The 20,571-nt window shown below is 38.6% G+C and overlaps 1 protein-coding gene across 10 annotated transcripts in view; it reads left to right on the forward strand.

Moving 5' to 3' along the window:
- Positions 1–20,571, forward strand: part of LOC148337869 (teneurin-2-like) — a 207,676-nt gene that overhangs the window by 65,326 nt on the left and 121,779 nt on the right. For 4 of the 10 annotated variants that reach the window (XM_088294607.1, XM_088294609.1, XM_088294608.1 and 1 more), the window contains exons 3-6: positions 1,787–1,828; positions 2,167–2,199; positions 3,301–3,594; positions 19,984–20,034. In XM_088294607.1, coding sequence (XP_088150733.1) covers positions 1,787–1,828; positions 2,167–2,199; positions 3,301–3,594; positions 19,984–20,034 — 420 coding nt within the window. The remainder of the gene's footprint in view (positions 1–1,786; positions 1,829–2,166; positions 2,200–3,300; positions 3,595–19,983; positions 20,035–20,571) is intronic. The other 6 variants (XM_088294612.1, XM_088294613.1, XM_088294614.1 and 3 more) reach the window with 3 other exon arrangements.

Here is a 20,571-nt window from a genome sequence, read left to right on the forward strand (position 1 = left end):
AAGTTCAAATTGCTGGTAATAACGGAGAAAACGGTAACTAGCATAAAAAAAACCCACACATAATTTCAGCCATTCTCGGCTTGGTTGTTGAGGGACCTTTTAAGACAAATGCCATTTACTTTCCATTTTTTATACGCTACCAAGGACCAAAAACATTTCCGTACAAGTAGACGAATCAAGAAAGAAAACTGAATGTGCTGCAAACTACCAAAGCTCAAAATGTTTTATTGGTGGTACGCTTGCACCATGTAAACTATTGGTTCTACAAAAAAAGCAACAAAATTTGCAAGTTGTACTTCTTGAGGACTAACATTTTTTGAAGAATTAAACCGTGTGGAATGAGAGGACATCAACCAGTGTAAAGTTACTGCAGACAGACTTTGCCTGTCAAGCTGCTAACAAGCACAAATTATTTTTTAATGACAGGCGGTACCATCCCACAAAAGTGCCTACTCACAATTACACGTTTAAACTCGCACACAGACACAACAAATTACACACATTTGCTACCACACACTTTCAAAATGACTTTTATCAGGGGAAGTACATTTAGTGAAATGGATGATTGCAAACTGCAGCAGAGTACCAAACTAATGCATCCAGCCCCATGTGTAACTTATACATACCCGAAAGGATGAGAGGCATTACTTTACAGAGGCCCTCTGAGGCTTCCTGGCACACAATCGCCCTATTGTCTTGTGTCAGAAACATGAACAAATAAACATTTGCCATTTATGAAATTCTATGTATTTCCCAAATTTTAGTCTCCCCTATCAGTGTCCGCAATTTAATCAATAACCCTTCATAAAAACTAAAAATAATGCATAAACATTGTGCATTCATTACATTTTGCCCTATAAATTATTACATTTACAGCTATATTTTACAGTAATTTGGTTTAAATGTCGGGCCACATGCAATTGAAACATTGGTGCTACTACCGACAAAGAAAAGGAGAAGCACAAACATATTGAAAAATACCTGCAAGGCAGTGTATCGTCTCCTCATTAAATAATCTCATTGAGCACTTTATATAGACTTATATAATTATTTGCAAATATAACAGCTCTATCAAAAAAAAAAAATCTGTCTTTGCAGAAGATACATGCTCAATTTGATTGGCAATTCCAGAATGGCGCAGTATCTATTTAACAATATATTTCATATAGAGGTTGTCGATCATATGCAGAGGGCTTTGTTATATTTTCACGACCTGGCTTCACTGCATTGGTATTACATTTTATTTAGTTCTTTCTTCACTTCTTTATTTGTACGGGTGTACCTGATACTGTGGCTCACGACAGCCAAACAATATAATGCACTATATACAATTGAAATATGGTGTGAATGAGAAGGACATTGATCTGATTAAAATGTGGCACAACATTGCCCCTCCACATTTGTCATAATATCAAGTAACAAACATGTTATTGGGTTTCTAGTTATGGACTAACTGAGATAGATTTTCATGTCTGCCTCAGACTCTCGCACCAATCCATCTTTCTTTGACTTCATGTAGATTGCTCTAGCGCAGGACCCGGCCTACCACTCGTGGGATTACAAAGTGATTGGATGGTTCATGTGTAATCACTGCTTGTGGGATGTTAATTGTGTGGATTGACAGCTTGTGTGATGTAGCGGTAGATGTGTGGCGAAATTCACGGCGTCAAATCGAGCTGCTTTCATTGTTGCTGGCTTTTTGAAAAGTCATTTGTTGTAGAGTAGTTTTTCGAGGTTGAATGTTGCGTTTCTTATCCTGGCTTGTTCGTCTGCTTTACTCTCTCAGGCCTCCTGGAATTTTCCCCTGTCCTCCGATACTTCATCTCAGGTATGGTAACAACAACAAGACCAACGCAACGATGTAGCGCAGGCGTCTTCAATTCTGTTCTTCAAGGTCCGCTATCCTGCCTGTTTTTTTATCTCTCCCAGCTGCAATACAATTCAAATGATCAGGATCGTTATCCGGCTTCTGCAGACCTTGCTGATTATCTGAATATTTGAATCAAATGTCGCAGCAAGGAGTTGGGAAAACTGGCAGGACAGCGGACCATGAGGAACAGGATTAATGACCCCTGATCGAGAGCTTGTGCTTTGAGAATAGAATTGTAGTAGAAATTGAGCTTTGAGCTACGAATTTGGCGTTTATTTTCTTTTCTTTTTTTTAAGTGGGAGGAAGACAACCGAAGAAGAAGGCAACTGGTAATGTTCACTGATGTAACGTATGCTTTGGTTCAGTGTAGTAGTTGTAGCGAGATGTAGAGTCATTTTGTTTACTGTGGCAGTGTCTAGAAATGAGTCTCTCATACCACTCCAAGTTTCCAGAGAGGCCCTCCCTCTCCATGTGTCTGCTCACTTGCTATTTTTTTCCCCAAGCTTTTAAAGAGCAGACAAGGAGATCAAGCAGATGAATTTCATCACTTTAATTCTTCTCCCTCTGATTGCTCCTGATGAGTCACAGTTGACCGAGTCACGCAGCTGTGTGATTCTCGCACGTTCATTCATATAGTACCACCAGACCAGTCTCATCCCCCTTCTATTTCGCCTTCCTCACAAACTGCTAATGAAGTGAAACACAACTGTTTTTCCCTCCACCCAAACAGCTGATCGTAAGAGATTGCATCCACAATACTCTTTTAATTACTATAAAGGATAAATTGGTTGTGCATGCCTTTTCCCCTAATTGCTTTTTCTTCAGCTTGGATTTAATTGGGCTGCAGTACTTTGCTATTGATCTCCTTTGATGTGTTTTAATTTGGATAATTTTATATATTTATTTTAGGTGAGACAAGTCAGTTTGTCTGGAATGGGCGGGTGAGGTGGGGACAGTATTAAGCGGCATTTTATTGCTGCTGAGTGCATTTTATTCAGTTAACCTACGGGTCCCGCATGCAGAAATTTGCAGGTGAGCTGTTTTGACCAGAAGGCAGTATCGCAGCTCCATTATTTCAACACTTTGATCAACATCTTTTGAGTGCAAATGAGGAGACACAAAGTGATGCTCACAACAAGCCTGCAGACTACCACATACAGAATTCCTTCCAGCAGCTCTTTGTAGCATGTGGTTGATTCATGCTGTGTCATCTCTCCTCTCCTGAGTGCATCAAGAATACCAATTCTCAGCCACCTCCTCCATAGTTTTATAATTAGTTTGCCTCTCTGCGTGTGATTGTAGATTTGTATGCCGGTTGGCGTGTTTGTTTGTGTAAGCACTTGTGTAAATGGCTCCATTTACCACTTTAACTGCAGCTACCCACCTCATTCCTTCATTCCACCTGTGTAACTGCTGCATCTCACTCGTAGGAGGGAACTTTACCCTGGCTGAACTGGGAGTGTGCGATCAAACCCCTGCTCCTCATCCCGCCGCAGTCCCCTACTGTCCTGAACTGAGCCTCCTCCAAAGGGGTTATTCCCTCAGCGCCGGCTCCGATGCAGACTCTGATCCAGATGGTCCCCTGTCACCGGACAGAGCCATCCAGCTTTGGGCCGGAGGAGGAAGGGTGAAGTCCCGTCGCAGCTCCGGTGTGTCCAGCCACGAGAACTCTGCTCTGACCCTCACCGACTCTGACAATGACAACAAATCTGACGACGAATCTGGTAGGACTCCTCGATGGGCTGTTGAGATAACATGCATTATATGAAGTAACTGATCAGAGAACCCTCAAATAACACTTAAAGGAATTATACCAAATTCTTCAAATTGAAATCCCATTTGAATGACACTAACAAAACAAAACAACCATCATTATGTAATATCAGCTATTCTCTTTTATCAAACACTTCATAAGGATCAATGAAATGCAACCCAAATTGATTTCATTAACAATTCTGCAATGGCCATTAAGAAAACAAAAAAAAAAAAACATCTCCTGCAATTAACATTGTCAGGGATGGAAGTATTGAATATGTTTGTTTGTATTGTTACATTCGGCCTCTTTTGCGCTTTAGCCAATGGCTGTCTTGAGATGGGCTGTTGTGTTGCTGTGATCTTTCTCCTGGCTCTGCATCTTCTTATCTATCTGAACCCTTGCAAACGTACCTGTTGAAACCAGTTAAACCTGGGGAGTCATACATTGTCACATGGGCTAGGGAGAACCAACCTCCAGTGTGGGGGCGGCCAAGGCACTAAGAGAATAGAAACCACATTGGACACAGTATACCTTCTTCTGCATCAAGCAGAATAAGGCTCCACTGACATGTCTTGATCTTTCTGGCATCTATTAAATAGTTCAATGTAGTTACTGTTAGTATGAAATAGTGAGCGTCAATAAAAGGAAAACGAACCGCAGCGTCCTTAAGGCTCCCTAGAGATTTCACTGATGCCATAATGACTGAATATGAATTGACACTTTCCTGTATATGCACCTTTAACCAGATCCTTACCAAAATTACAATGTTTTGCATCACCCCCCCCAAAGATTTTGTCAAACTCCAGAACATATTTTTTACATAATTCGGCAAATTGTCTGCCCTAAATTTTATCGCTAAATGTTTTCAACATGACTGCCTTGTCAAAAACGGTAGCTAAAACAACGAGGCTGTTTGCACATGACTGTTCATAAGATTGTAGGGAATATGTGTTAATGCATTTTTTTTTATCAAGCTACTGCTATAATCTCCTTCAATTTCACAGGTCTGCCAGCTATGCAGCCGAACATTTTTTGTGCACACAGGCATGTAGCTACATGGTGTGATTTTGCATTACACTGTTATGGTATCAGATGTACCAAGTGAAGCATCCGTATCTAGTGAGTAACATACTGGGTCACGTTATAATACCTATTCAACCATTGCAGCTCTACATTTCCAGCTCTGATCCGTCACACCCCAATAAGTAATTATTGTGTTTCTTTTTTCTTGCATTGACACAACTCTCAAATCTGATATCAGGCCGTGGGTTAACATTTGCAGGCATTTTGCAGTATAAAGGTTGGTTACTAGCTCATCTTTGGCAGAATGATGAAACTCCTGACACAGATTATGAGCTTTTTTTAAATATTCATATTGCCTTTCCCCAAGTACATCCTCTATATGATATAATCCTGGATTGAATGTGTTGCTTTAGTCTATTTCTGTTGCATTGCATTACTCTTCTTGTTCACCCTCAGATTTGCTAAGAGCTCACCGCTCCCATTTTAGTGAGCCAAGACATTTTGTATTTTGTGATGAAAACTAAAATGGAGCGTTTTTGAAGTATTGCTTCCCAGCAGTGTAAGTTTGAAAGGTTCCCAGAGGGAATCTCTTCTTCGGGCAACGTTGTTTATTGCAAAGATCCAATTTCCTTGTTAATCCTGAAGTAGTCATAAACCGCCACGTGAGATTTTCACATGTGTCAATAGAGGTTAATGAAAAGTGGATTGAAGAAACAAACAAGAACCTAATTAATTACATTTTCATCAGCCGCCTAAACAGATGTGCTTAAACCTCCGTCTGACTGTTGGGCCTCGGAATCTGAGACTTGTGTCAACTGATCAAACTGCTCGACACCCATTAAACACCATGAAACACTTTACCTGAGATGCACCTCTCATTCCAATGTTGAATAATTGGTTTGTGGTTAATTACCAAACTAATCTCACAACCACAATATCTGCCGAGGCTCTCTCTCTGTGTAAGCCTTTTGAGGCTTTTAAAATTAGGGTTTTAATATGGCAGTAAATTATGATTATCATCTGCTAGTCTTATGATGTGAGTGTGGTTTATTGTTGTGATGAAATCTGTTTTCAGAGGTGGAAGAAATAATTGATTCTTGCGCATCGTGATGCTGATGCAATTAGTTTTGAAACATTTTTTTTCCCCATAATCAATAAATGTTAAAAATTTCGTTGCGACGAAAGAAACTATTTTTGACTATAAAAATTATTGACAAACGTCTTTGTGACCGTTTGCGATCTTGAACGGACCTGACGAAAAAACAACATTTGCTATGCGCGCACGACCAGCGATTAAATTTGTTATAAATAGTTCCTGGTGAGAATTCACTGAATATTTTATTTTCAGCGAAATTGTAGCGTTTTTGATTGAGAAAATCTGGTCACCAGGGGGCAAAATGGCAATTTTCTTTTTTTTTTGGTAATAAAAATTGGCTTTTTAAAAAAAATAATAAACATGCATAATGAAGCTTGGATTTCTGATGAAATAAAAAATCATACTTACATTTTTAGTCGTTTATGGTACTCTGGTCCAGTGGCCCCTGGCTCAAAGCTTGAGAACTTCAGAGATCAGAGGGAGAGAGGAAGCCAGATAAAAGTGAGCGGTGTGAGCGTGAGTGCTTCTGATAAAGCCACTTGCTAAGCTACTTAGTCGCTTGAGAAATGAGAAACCCCCCACCTCTGCTCCTGCATCTTGGTCCAAACATGACATCTGACACAGATGGCACCTCAAAGTGCTCAGAAGTACGATTCAACTCCCGCAAGCCTAATAATATGACTGTTTGTGTGTTACTTTTTCCTTGGCTACAGGTACGTGTGGGTATGAATCTTGCTCATGTGTGTATGTGTGAAGTTGGAGCTACAACAGTGTCAAAATAGCAGGGGGAGGATCTGAGAATCTAATAATAGATATTGACTGAGGCAGACAGAGAAACATCATAAACACATGCTAACAAATCAAAAAGATGGTGATGTGCCAAAACGCCAAGCTGCACTTCTCTCATCTCACAGCGTCTCTAATAAGCTTCCAAAGTCTTGCTTCCTCTTCTCCTCTTCTTCATCACCTCCCCCACCTCCCTTTTTCATCTCTCAAGCTTCTTCCGCTGTCTTCTTTTGTCTCACGCTGTGTGTCTCACCAGCTACTGTCAGTGCAGCATGCTGGCATGACTGACAAGTGTCAGTTTAAAGGTCTAGGTTTCCCCTCAAGGCGGGCGTCTTCGCGTGGTGGAATGCGCATGTGTGGACTATTGTAGCTCTTTGGTACCAAAATAGAACCAATGACAGATATCAGGTAAATAGCTATTTGTGTTTGTGCTTTTGCCAGTCTTTGGATTTGCGGGACGCCTGACTGTAGATTACAAACTAAATATTGTCATACTGCGTCTTTGAGGTTATGTATAATTGACATGTATTTTTATTAGTACTAGCACATTATATGACAAAGCAAAGTAAATCAATTTGGAGTTTGTGTAGGATGAAACCGAGCACACGCACACATACAAAATGAGAGCTTAACAGTACTCACAGTCCTTGAATGCAACAACAGTCAAAATCAATGTTAAATTTTGTTTCTACAACAATCAACCATAGTGTTTGTATCAAATGCCGACTTGATATGACTGAATCAAAGTATTCAGTGAATTCACAAGAGCAAATCCATTATATATGCATGTCCCTTGCTGCTCATCAACTAGAAAGTATATCCGACACTCAACCAAAGCCCCAATTTGGCGGTGATTTGCTTTGGGAGAAAGTATGGTCATTGAAGCTTACCAGTTTTTGAAGGCCTGGAAAGGCCCAGCATGTGCACATGTCAAGTGTTGAATACTGAATTCAATAAATGCCACACAGTGTCAGAAAGGAAAGCGGGTTTAAAAAAAAAAAAAGGAATGTTTCGAAAAGCCATAATTTCTACAGCTTCTATATCTACTTGCTGGGAAAACCTGCTCATTATTTCTTAGTTGTTGTTGTTTTTTTGTTTGTTTTTTCAAAAATTGAGCGGCATGATTTTCACACAAAAAAGACGAGAACCTTCTTCCCATATTGAATGTATGTGAACAATGTGTACTATTTTTGAATGTTTGCATGCATAGGTGAAGAATAAAACCTGTTTCGATAGCAAATTAAAGAGTGTGATCCGGAAGACAGAAAGGAGATATCAGTCAAGTGTCAGGCGCCTTTGCCAGTCTCAACACAATTAACACCAAAATACTGCACCGTACACCTACTGTGAAGAGGTTGAACTAAAGTGGTATATATATATATATATATATATATATATATATATATATAGGTTTCCTCAACCAAAGTCAACCGAGACCCTATTAACAACATGTGGTCCAGACAATGAATTGGGTTTATACTTATTTTTTATTATTATTATTGTACTGTGGCAAAATTAAAGCAAGCAACCCATCTTTCTCTCCTCCATGCTATTATATATTATTCTTTATAATTCGGCAGTTTTTTTTTTTCAGATATATTCCAGCCCACACCGTTTACAATATCCACAAAATTGAGGTAGCAAAAGATGTCCATGTTACCATGGCGACACAATTCCCAGAAAACCATGTTAAAAAACTGCACTTCAATGGACAGATGTGCAAAAAAAAAAAAAACACAGGTAACCTTTTTCAATGCATCACTGCATGCACATACAGTGGCTGAGACATGATTTTCATCTAACTTTGTCGACTGTTTAAATGGTGTCAAAATGTTTCTGAAAATGTGCACTCGCCCTCCTCTCCATGCTTAAAGAGCATGAGTGAAATAGCAACAAAAAAAAAGATTTAATATGGGTGTGTATTATGGAGTAGAAATTTCATAGTCTAAGCCATCTTTAGTTTTTTTTTTTTTTGCAAAAATATTATTTTAAATTTAAAAAATTTTTAGCCTGCTTATTTCCGACATTTTTAAAAAATTGACAACTTGCTTACATTCCCTAAACCATTGCAATTCTACTGAGCCTTTGTGGAACCATCTATCTTTAACAATTAAGTCTAGAGCGTGTTTTGTTCCAAGTATGCGCTCCCTATGGGCTGAAATATGTGCCAAACAAAACTGAATCTGATTGTTTATTTTGCAATTTCAAGCATTAAACTTGAATAATCTCATTGAAAAAATTGTATATGAATGACCAAAATTGAATGTGTAATGTTAAATTTGAAAATTTACCGAGAAAAATCTAATCTGAAAAGTACAACCTAACCGCCTCACAGATGTAATTGCTTAGGCTAATAGTTAGCATTTTACGATGATCATTTCAGTGCTATATTTCTGAGAAGGACTATGACTCATCCTTACTGAAATTTAGGGATATTAAAAATGGAAATATTGCGCAATCCGTTGATAATACTGTAAAAACAATTTAATTATTGTTGGGCCAAATGCAATTAAGAAAATAGCTACTTAATTGCTGAAAATTATTTTTCCCCTTTATTAATCAAAAAACAGCACTTCATCTGAGAGACAGCAGTGGGAAGGACTGTGCGGCAGGACTGAGTGCAAAGAGGAAAGGCAGAGTGAAGGGCTCCGGCTGAGCTGCCGTGCACCCACTCTGCGGTTTTGGCGTAAGCAAGGGCTCTGCGCCACGCACACACATTTTGTCCTTCTACGTTTGTGTCTCTTACACGCGATGAACAAGGCATTGGAATTTAGCACTGACATTTTAAAATCTGAATATTAGTCCCATTTTCACTGGATTCTTGGTTATTGATGCCCAACCCTGATAGTAGTGATAATAATAATAATAATAATAATAATAATAATAATAATAATAGAAGAAGAATTAGTAGTAGTAGTAGAATTAGTAGTAATAATGCCATATTGTTTTTACTGTTTAATTTATTTACTTTAATAATGGTCAAGAACATTAAAGTTTTTAAATGAGTTGCAGGTCAAAGATTGCAAAGTTTTCCTGCATTCCACTTTACTGTCAAGTATTGGATCTAGACACTTCACTTTTATAGCACCTTCCAGAGACTATTAAAATAAAGCGACTCGAACGTTGACTTGGCAGAGCTGATAGAAGTTCAATTTGTGGAAAGCACCATAGTGAGACAAACAAATATGGGTGTGAAGAGCAGCATCAGGAGATTTCATTTTGCCAAAGTCGAGCCAGAGATTTACTGTCATACTCTGCACTGCCTCATAAAATGTCCGTCTGGAAACACAAGCAAGAGAAAGGAGAGCTTGTAAATTCCCCACAGTTGCGAATGATGGCCCCATTCAAGCAGCATTGATCAGGAGAAAAAAAATTATTAAAACACGCATCAGATGAAATAAGGCCTCGCTTTGACATTGATTTACACCTGATGCCCAGGGCACATTTTACAGCTGTGCTCCACAGTCCACTGCTTTTTGCGTGCGTACCAGGGTCCATCCATAATAATATGCCCTGCATTTAGCTTAAATTGAAAACAAGGCTGAATGTAATTCAGTTTTACATTGCTCTCAAAGTTTCACATATATTCTGCCAAAATAACTGTTCAAAAATACACATTAGATGAATCAATATAGGCCCCAAAAACCTGCCAAACAAAAATATTGGATTCACACATTTTTATTTTTCATAATTCTTTGCCAGCTGCAATATATAAATTGTTTATGACATGGATGTTTCAAGCCCAAGGTTGGGCAAATCCTTTTCTTGAGAGCCACCTTCCTGCATGTTTTAGATGTTTCCCTCCTCGAGCACACTTCATTCAAATGATCAGGATCGTTATCAGGCTTCTGCAGAGCCTGATAATGAGCTGATCATTTGAATCAGGTGTTTTGAAAGAAGGAAACATCGAAAACATAACGTAGCGGTTATCAAGGACCAGAATTGCCCACCCTTGGTCTAGCATTCACAGATTGTAGCGATATTAAGTATACTGTGTACTATTTCTTTTTAACGTGTTTGTTATAACAAGCAAGAAAAAAGGTTTGACCAACTTCACCCCTCTCACCTCTTCTTTGGAGCACCAGTGGAGCAAGCTGTCTGTTACTTCTCGCAATTGAGAGTGAAAGTGATGTTGGTTGCTTTCACCAAGATATGTAACGTTTGTTAACTTTCTACTCAATACCAACACATTGTCATTAGTTTTATTCATTTTTTTTTTGCTGCATTCACTTTTTAATCAAGGTTCTTTATAAGATTTATCTGAAGTTTTTTTTCAAACTCGGAAATGTTACAGGTGGTCAGACAGTCGAGATGCCACTGTCGTTTTGGATTGGAATGAGAGAAACATGCTGATGCAATGCGTGCGTATCAATTTTGAAGGCCATAGTGCTGCTATTGTCCAGCTAACTACGTCCGTGCCTACGTGTGTGTGGGTGTGTGTTTGTGTGTGGTTGCATGTGCATGTGTGCAGACAGAAAGTCAGGTTCCCTCATGAAAGTAAAATGTTTTTTTGGAGACCAATAGGCAGGTTCAAATAAGAGTGTTCGCTCAAAATGTAAATCCTTCTAAACACCAGTCATGGAAAATACATCGAATATGGGGGAAAAAGTCAAATGTCCTGGGAAATTATTTTTCCTCCATCTGTTTCTCTCTGTCTTGTGGGCAAAAAAATGGGTTAAATAAACACGTACGTAAGATGACCATTGGTATCTTTCACATTTGATTCTCGGGGGGACCTGGGATCTGATACCGGTACTCAACGGTTCCAATTTTCAGTAATTATGTTCTGTTGTTTGTGGTAATAAATGTTCATTTAACATTAAAATTGATTAAAAAATCAATTTAACAATTATTTTTTAATATATAACACACCACCACCATATTGACATGTGTCATCACGTCACCAAATATAATATGTTATCGTGTATGTCTGACACAATACGGTGTTGGAAATCGTCACCCAGGAATTTGTAATATACTTTGTGCTCATGTGTAATTATTCCTGAAGCTAAGAACCGGTAACTACTTCCATACTAGTAAGTATGTTCTAAAAAGCAAAACAAGATTCATGCGCTTTTGTTTCATTTGCTTCCAGCGCAAACGTAAGCATTTGCTGTTTACTGTACTTCAGAGAATTTTTAAAACAAATAAAATACAAAACACAATATAGATAATACTGCAATTTACGAACATGGTTATCATGATAGCCATTTCTGTAATATGTAAACTCCAACGTGAGAACAAGGTGTGTCATGTAAAAAGCCACAGAAGCCAAATGTGTCCACAGTTTGTATGTGTAAGGGCCACTGTCAAGAATGGAACAAAGTTTACAGTTTAATGCGTGACAATTGTCTATTTATCTATAATGTACTTCCATTCTTTTTGAAAGAAGCTATATACCAAAGTACAAGTTGAAGATGCTGAATGCAGCCGTCAGTTTGCTCCGTACTACGTTCTCGAGTTGAACTAACTGACAAAGAAGGTAACAATCAGCAGATCAAGGGCAGCGCATAATTCATAAGTACAAATGAAAATCAGTCTTTGGTGGCTGATTTTTGTGGGGACATCATATACACAAGCGCATGTTGTATTCAATAACTGATGGGAAGATAGAAATATGTTTTGAAAAGATTACTACACACATAATATTTAAATGCTTTAGTCTATTTATCCATTGTGAATTCAGACATTTATTGCCAGTGTTTCCAGTTGTCTTTTTTTTTTTAAATGTATTTATTCTTTTTACATAATACGGCTGATTAAGCTGCACAATCTCTGTCCTCTAATTAGAAAAGCTAACAGGCAGATACTAAGCTTTTAATTATCAGTGGCTTTTGTTTGGCGACTGCGGCAAATGGGTTTAAAATAAATAAATATGGTGCTGCTGCTTGTATATCTGCCACTTCTCATTTTATCTTGACAGTATTTGTCTTTTATCCTTCTATATCACTCCCACATCCTCACATCCTACCTTGATTGCTTAAAAGACAAAGTCTGAAGTCAACTTGACCCACGGTATTTTGAGTAAGAAATCTATTTTAAGAATACTCACGTTAGTTTTTTTTTTTTAACGCAAACATCCTAGATTCATAGTTAAACCCATACCAACGACCTACCAAAGAAAATGCTTTTGTTCTACAATCTCCGGTATTCGTCGGGAATGACGTAATTCGTAGAACGTCTCGTCGCGAGAGCGAGTGGTGACTGTTGTGTGAACAAGAAGCCGAGGAGAACGAGCGGCGGGTGTTAAGTAGAAAGTTGAACAGCAAGTGTGTATATATATCTTAAATACCTCTCCAATGACAACGTAGGAAACCAACCCACTATAACAGGTGGTCTCAGTACTAGCAGAATAATCTCAACGTGCGTCATTTACAGCACGACACAGCAGTGAAATTAAAACAATAACACAAAGTTAATAACCCCAGCCTATTTATATCCTAGCATTTTTCCAGTCTCAATGAGTTTAGTCTCCACTCCATCTCCGGTGTTCTGCCAAAATGTCCTGCCTGTGCGTATTGTCCTACCAGAGGCTGATTTGACAGTCGCACAATATTTTCAGTTTCCTGTGCATCTGGCTCATATATATATATATATATATATATATATATATATATATATATAAGGTCCACCGTTCATAATTCCAACAAGCTTCTCTTTCTCCAACTCTTCAAATACCTGGATCCCCTCAGATACGTTTGAGATTTCACTTTGTGTGACAATTTCTGACTGACTTAATACACTTGCTATGTGAGCTCTGCCATAGTTGCTTTGGAATGACGTTACACTTCCGGGTTTGTCGCTCTGCAGAATCTCACTTGAGGAAAATTATTACAAAAAACAAAAAAATGTTTTTATTTTCATGCTTCATTATTTTTATGAGGCGTAATTACGTTACTTGTAACACAAAAAGATTTCAATTGGCATTTTCCGAACTGACTTCACACTAGGTTTTTTAAATCAATGGAATAACAAAACTCGACTTATTTAAACAGATACTTCACATATGCATGTGTTTGCTGCATGAAAATGTGAATATTTATATCACTATTATTATATCTCTATTATTAGAGCTGACCACCATGTTCCTTAAACACGTCACTAAATAACCGTCACTTCTGTCAACTTTGGACTAGACTCGACAACCATATTGCTTCCTGCCAATACTAAGAATTAAGTCTATTGAATGAAATTCGACTTTTGATGTGACAGATGCAGCACTGGATAGCCTCAGTGGTTCAAATCAAGACATGTCCAACTGTAAATCACTCCTTGACTCTGCCCACACATGCATGTGTAACCCCCGATTACTTAAAGATAGTGTTAGTTTGATATTTAATAAATTGGACCAGACTCTAGATTCTCGAAGGCTACAATAGTGATAATTGATAGGTGTGTGAATGAAATAGCTGGAGGCAGAAATGAGCGACAACAATAACTGTATTAACATGGAAAACAAAACAATTATTTACAAATTCACAGCCGGCATCATATACATAAAATAAATCACAAATCCCAAAAATTAGAAATAATAATCCCAAAGTCCTACTGAGCTCAGTTATATTTTGTTTAAGTCAGTCAATGTTCTTTCCGGTAGTCTTGGGGGAAAAAAGTCTTGTCGTGGTGGTAATTAGGTGTGTTACCACGTGATGTTCACAAAGAAGTTGGTGAAGACTGTGGTTCCTTTATCGCAGATGTGGTTCTGGGCTCAGGCTCGCCATCTCCATCAAAGGAGAATCCATTCAGTTTCGGATCTTGGTTTAATGCCAAGACAAAAAACCCAGCCTGCATAACAATAATGAAATTATTGTATGCAGCTAATAAGTCTATTATCAGTTTCCAGTATCATCAGTCGCTATAGCTCTATAGTTTTCAATTATCATAAATACTGCATCTAAATATCACATTTATAACAGTTATTAATTTACATGCATGTTTTCCAAATTGTCATTGTAACACATGAAATGAACTCATGAGCTAACAATAAACACATTTCTCAATATGTCCAATTTCTCAATAACCATGTTTTATGGTTTACATATCAATCACTTCAATAAAGAAATAATTGTATAACAAACATAACTGAGTCAATTCAACATTTCACTTTTAACACATATTACATCAAAATGAGCAGTTATACATTTGTTTGTCAACATAAACCTTGCTTTAGAAAGACCTTAAAACAAGTCAAATCAACTCTTTCACTGTAAACAAGCAGTACATTTCCACTCGCGATTAGCATTAGCTTAACGTTAGCTTAGCGTTAGCCTCACATAAACGTTTTTACGACAGTCCATAGCAAGTGCATGGCGACTCACCAAGACGACGTTCAAGTACGAACACGGTCGATTTGTCACAGACCCTCAGTTCTCACTGGTATCCACACTTAAGATAAAACATTTCCCAATTAACATTTTATTATTGGTCACATTTATATCAACTTCACTAAGTATTTCACTCACCGAAAGGCACATTAGCATTAGATATCGTCACGCAACCTTTCAGTAGGGCGTCCAGGCGGAAAAGAACGATATACACAGCTAATCTCGAGATAGCGTCTCGAGAAGGCGGGACAACTTGACTTTGACGAATCAGAAAGTCATAATCAGATGAATGACACTCCAAACAGGAAATCAAGTAGACGAGAGATATACACTTCCTCTTAACACAATAAATGTTTTTTCAAAATGAAATGGCGTTTTCTCTACTGGGTTACACATGCCTGCCTGTTCTTAGGCCCAACGAGGGCTCAACAAAACTTAGTGCACTTCTGGCGGCCAATTTCAGAGCATTAATGGAGAAATGGAGTAATATTGTAAAGTTGGATAAATATCTGGTGTTCCCATTTTTCTGTCCCGTCTTGTATATGCTCAAATAATCCCCATGGATAATTTTAATGCACGGCGCCATGTTAGGAACTAATGTAATGACAAGTATTGACTGGGCCCCAACCCTTGCACGCACTAGTTGCTATTGAGTGATATTCCAAATATAGATGTGCATCTTATCTGTTCTGATTTTTCCCCTCGCGAGGTGACCCTAATAAGCTGTCTCAAAATAAAAAATACATAAAAAGTCCACTGCCAGGTAGGCCGCGAGCAAGCACCCATTTCGTCATCCGACAGCGAGACGTCCCGCGACCGACATGGCTGGTTAGACGGCCATGAACGTGGTATCCAGATGCTGATATTTGTTTATTTATTTATTTAAACGGAAAGGATGTAACCTGACCCGAGTCACAGACCGTCTTTCGCCTTCGCATGCGATGGCTCATTATTTATTATGTACTGCAGCACCGGCTTCGTTTGGCACAGAGTCAGCGAAACAGGCGTCATCAGAGTTGGATTGATGGACCTGCCATCATTTTTGAGTCTGGGAAATTGCAAGAATGACTGAGATTTGCCCGAATTTGTCAAAAAATATATTTGGATTCAGTTTTTCTTGATAAATCATATCTAATTATCTTTCTGACCTTCACAGGTATACTTTAAGATAGCGTAAGTACATTTTTTGTAAAATAAATCGTAAAATAACTTGCCAGCGTGCACGTTTTTTGGTGTTTCTGGTCGACTCCTTGCAAATCTTTGCCCTGCACTATTTTTCTCTATGTTCTACTCATCCAAAGTCTGTCTATTGTCCAGCAGTAAATTGCTCGTAATTGAACCCACCATGAATGTACCGTGTGTATAAAAACGTTGCCATAAAAGTGAAATATATCAATGTAGAGGTGTATTTTTTTTTCTGCATTTTCCAAGCTCAACTACTTAATTACTAACAATCAAGCCGCAGAAGTAAAATTAATGAAGCCTTCCTTTAATTTCCCTTTCAACCACTGCCTTCAAATTTGAAACTGGATGGTTCAATGTCAGGGTGCTAGCTGCCACACAATGCCACCCAGTTGCTTGATACTAATAAATCTTGCTTTATTGCTGGCTGGGTTTACAAACAAAGACACCCGTTCTGGTTGCATACGCTTTGGTCCGGGCTGGCCTAATCACACTGGCATGCTGATTAGCTGCCTTCAGACAATATTTCTCTCTGTCTTCCCTTTCTGGCTCAATCTTTCCATCTGCTCAACAAGATAATAAATCACAGGCCTGCTTTGTGACGTGTGTGACGGGATGTATTAATCTCATAATTACAGAATGAAAAGGTGGCGCTAAATTTAGTCTGGCCTTTCTCTTTAACCCTTCTTCCATCTGAGCATACTTAGTTACCCGATTCCCCGTCATTGCTTACTTCCTGGCAAGCTAAAACTTGTCATTTTTCATTGTGGTGAAAGTTTTTTTTTTCTCTGGGGTTCCTGTGGGGGTCCACCCATAGTCTGGAAAAACATACCCAGTCTACAATGTTTGAGTGTACTGTACAGTGTACGTTAGGAAAAGTGAAGTATGACTGTGTGATTTTCTTGTGACCAGTTTCGGCTCTTTACATTTTGTCAAATTCAGCTGAGATAAACTTCAGCTTACCCGCCCATCTGTCCAACTGAAACGTAGTTCACTGTGCTAACTGTCCGTCAAATTCAAGGAGCACTGATTATGTTGGATTGATGGAATCCGTCAAGACCAACACTGTCCCTTGAGGATCTCTGCCGGGGTGTGTGTGCGTGTGTATCTTGTAGGGTGGTTGTAGTGAGCGTGAATCAGCATGTGTGTTGGAAAGGTTGACGCATTAGAGTCTGAATGAGTTTTCAGAAAACAACGCGGGGTTCGAACGCCTCGACAATGGTCTAACAGAATTAGTAGCTTGTGATGAATGGCGCGTGAGAACAGCACTGACAGCTGGCTTGCGCAACCACGCACGCGCCTGTGTGTGGATGCTCGCGTATGTGTATGTGCCTACGTACTACACATGGTTCAAGGACTTTTCCGACGTGTTGCAAGAAGTGCGGTAAACGGACATACACAGGAATGCAGCATGCCTGTATGTCGGTCTTAAGGTGAAGTCAAAGGTCTTTATATCTCCTGCGGTCAGGATCCGTACTCAGAATACTGATCACAAGGCTTACCCATCCTACACTTTAGATATACACAGATATTTTCCAGGCTGTTGTTTTTTTCCTGTAGGTGGTGTGAATGACCAAGTTTCAGCATGGACCGTCAATCCGATGCTCTTTTAAATGATTTATTCATATGACCCAGGCAAGGTTTTTATTGCAGATAATTTCTGTTGAGTATGCAGTAACAGTAGTCAAAATTTTATTTTGAGGAGGAACTATTTCTTTATCCAATATTTTTAGAATTTAAAAGTTTAGCCTGACTGCTTTGGGCCTGTTTTATTAACTGATTGTTTATGCAAAAAACAGGGGCAAAGCTGATCTAGACATTGAGCGTTCCTCGGATTGCGTCTACCAAACGCACTTAAGTGCAGTAAACTTCACTTTGCTCATTCTAGGAGGAGCATATAAAGATATGTCAATTTAACATTCAATGTGACTGATCAAACCTGAGATGAATTGCGATGGCTGATTTGATGTCTTTTGATAACGTGCCTGAAAGTCAGGAGCGAATGGAACAGCTGTGCACACCCACAATGAGTGCAAGCAAAATGACAGGCGACGGGTAGATCATATCTTTTCTGCTCGTGTAACATTTTTGAAACCTCACAAATAAAAAAGATTGCAACGTCATCTATTCAGCAATGTAATAATGAGCTCCCAAAAGACTTAAGCCTGAGTTTGAGCCACTCACAAGAAGGAGTCATGCCGGAGCCTATGCCAGCTGACTTGGGGTCAAAGGTAGAGTCCACCCTAAACTGGTCACCAGCCAGACACAGACACTGTCACTGAGTGACAACAACCAACACTGCTGGAGTGTGGCGCTTGTGGGCAGGTTTGAGAAATGTTTTGAAAATAAATGTCTGCAAAGATGTCTCCATTTAGATCATATTCAATAATCCAAGAAAGCTATTAGAACAGTCTTTGAATTATATATACTTCATATTTGGTGATTTTGCATCAATTCCAAGATATTATTCAAGTAAATATCTGTTATAAGCTTTGCAAAAAATAGTCGTTGAAAAATGTGATTTTTCACAATTAATCATGGATTTTTTGTGATTAATTAGTTAAAAAATGAATCACTTGACAGCACTAATATATATATATATATATATATATATATATATATATATATATATATATATCCTACACAGCGCTACATTGGTTTGATTTAATTAACAGAGACAACTTCAGAGAGGAGGATGGTTCAAAATAATGTTCATTTAGTCTAATTCAATTGAAATAATTTCACAAAGACTGTTTTTATAAATTCCACCTCAGGACCAGTTTAGCTGGGTACGCATCAATAGTCTCATCCGAAGCATTGTTATTTTTGAGACCAAAAAACAATACCATAGCCTTATCCCTCCTTCACTAATCCTTACGTTTGAATTTAAGTCAGGAAAGTTATATTCTCCTGATATCCAACAAAGTCAGGAGCACTAGTAATTGCCCACAATATGTTCCGACTGCCACACAGTCCTGTGACAATGCACCACTCCATCAAACCCAAACAATAAGCTCGGTCATATACGGCTATCACAAAGCAGGCTTTAGAAAGCCTTGCCACGAAACTACTACTGCACTTTGTTTTCAGAAGTTAATCCTGGAGGAAGTTAGGAACTCCTAATTTATTGAGTCAGCAGAATGGTGGTGACTTTTACGCTCCGCTGTATGTCCCTCGGTGCTCACTGATCTCTCTCTGAGTTTATGTGCTTTCTAAATGCCTTGCAAAACTACTATTGACAGCTGACCATGGGACATCTAACAGCGACAGAATTTCTGATTTATGACAAAGGAGGGTGGATGTTTGTATATTGGTGACAGGCAATTTAATTGAGAACAAAAAGGAAGGGAAAAGTACAATCGGATCAGAGGCAGTTTGAAAATGTTGTCAAAATGAACAATGTCAAACATTACAGTAGTTTATTGCGCATAATTGGCAGCATGAAGAAGAGATAATCATCAGGTAAATGCAGTCCCCAGTCTAGTGATATGTCATTGTCGCCCGACTTTTAACTCGCTGACAACTACGCCGCCACTGTAATGGAACATTTAGTGGGCTTTAATGGCCTCTCATGTCATCATCAGATATATCAGAGAGCAAAAGGATGGGAGACTGCGCGAGAAAAGAAAAAGGAGAAACCTCCAGTCAATTATGAGTGATCGTATTTACCTCTGCATGGTACTTAAAAGCAAATTTTATTGGTCAGAGTTTTGCTCGCATTGTAGCACAGATAGTGTACTTTATTTGTGTACATGAAAAAGACTGTCTAGGCTGATCTGTGTCAATCCCATTTAAACACGTTTGGTTGAGCATTCTTTATGTTGTTCATTTGCAATTTTATTTGCATTATTTTTACCCATGCTGCTTCATCCATTGTCTTGATTCCTCTTAATGTTTTTCGGTTTTTTTTCCACTTCTTTTTCTCCCCCCATTCCTTCCCCTCCAGCTTATCTAGATGATGAGGAGAATGAGGATCCATTTGGAGACTATGTGATCAGTAAGTCATGACTGCTTATAGTCTCTCTTAAAACACCCAGCCAACCCCGGGTTTATCTGTGTTTATTATGTGGTTGTCTCTCCTGTGATGTTGTGCCTCTGTAATTGACTGCTTTTGTCTGTTTATATAGTTGATACCTGGATAATAGAGCCTGTTGCACAGCGTGTAATAGCTTTTATCTGGGTTCCAAATGTGAATATAGCATCATCCTCCAGTCTGTTGAAAAGCCTTTTTGGAAATGGTAATTGCTCATTTTGTTATAATTGTCATAAAATTCACATCTCTCCACCACTCTTGACATTACGCCATTACATTTTGTTCAGATGCCTCACGGAGGAAAGTACTGCGTATTTCAGAAAGGATGTTTGTTTTACAGTTGACTGATTAGACGTGGGAAGAGTATCCAAATATTGTACTAGTAAAGAGTCCTCTTTCGAATAATGTGACTCAAGCAAATGCACAGAGTAGCCCTCCAAATAATTACTTCAGTGAAAAAAAAGAAAGTCAATTTGCAAATATAGATCTTGCGCAACAATA

This window comes from Idiotropiscis lumnitzeri, chromosome 4 (assembly GCF_059441095.1).
Source record: "Idiotropiscis lumnitzeri isolate Australia: NSW breed Sydney's pygmy pipehorse chromosome 4, RoL_Ilum_1.0, whole genome shotgun sequence".
NCBI lineage: Eukaryota > Metazoa > Chordata > Actinopteri > Syngnathiformes > Syngnathidae > Idiotropiscis > Idiotropiscis lumnitzeri.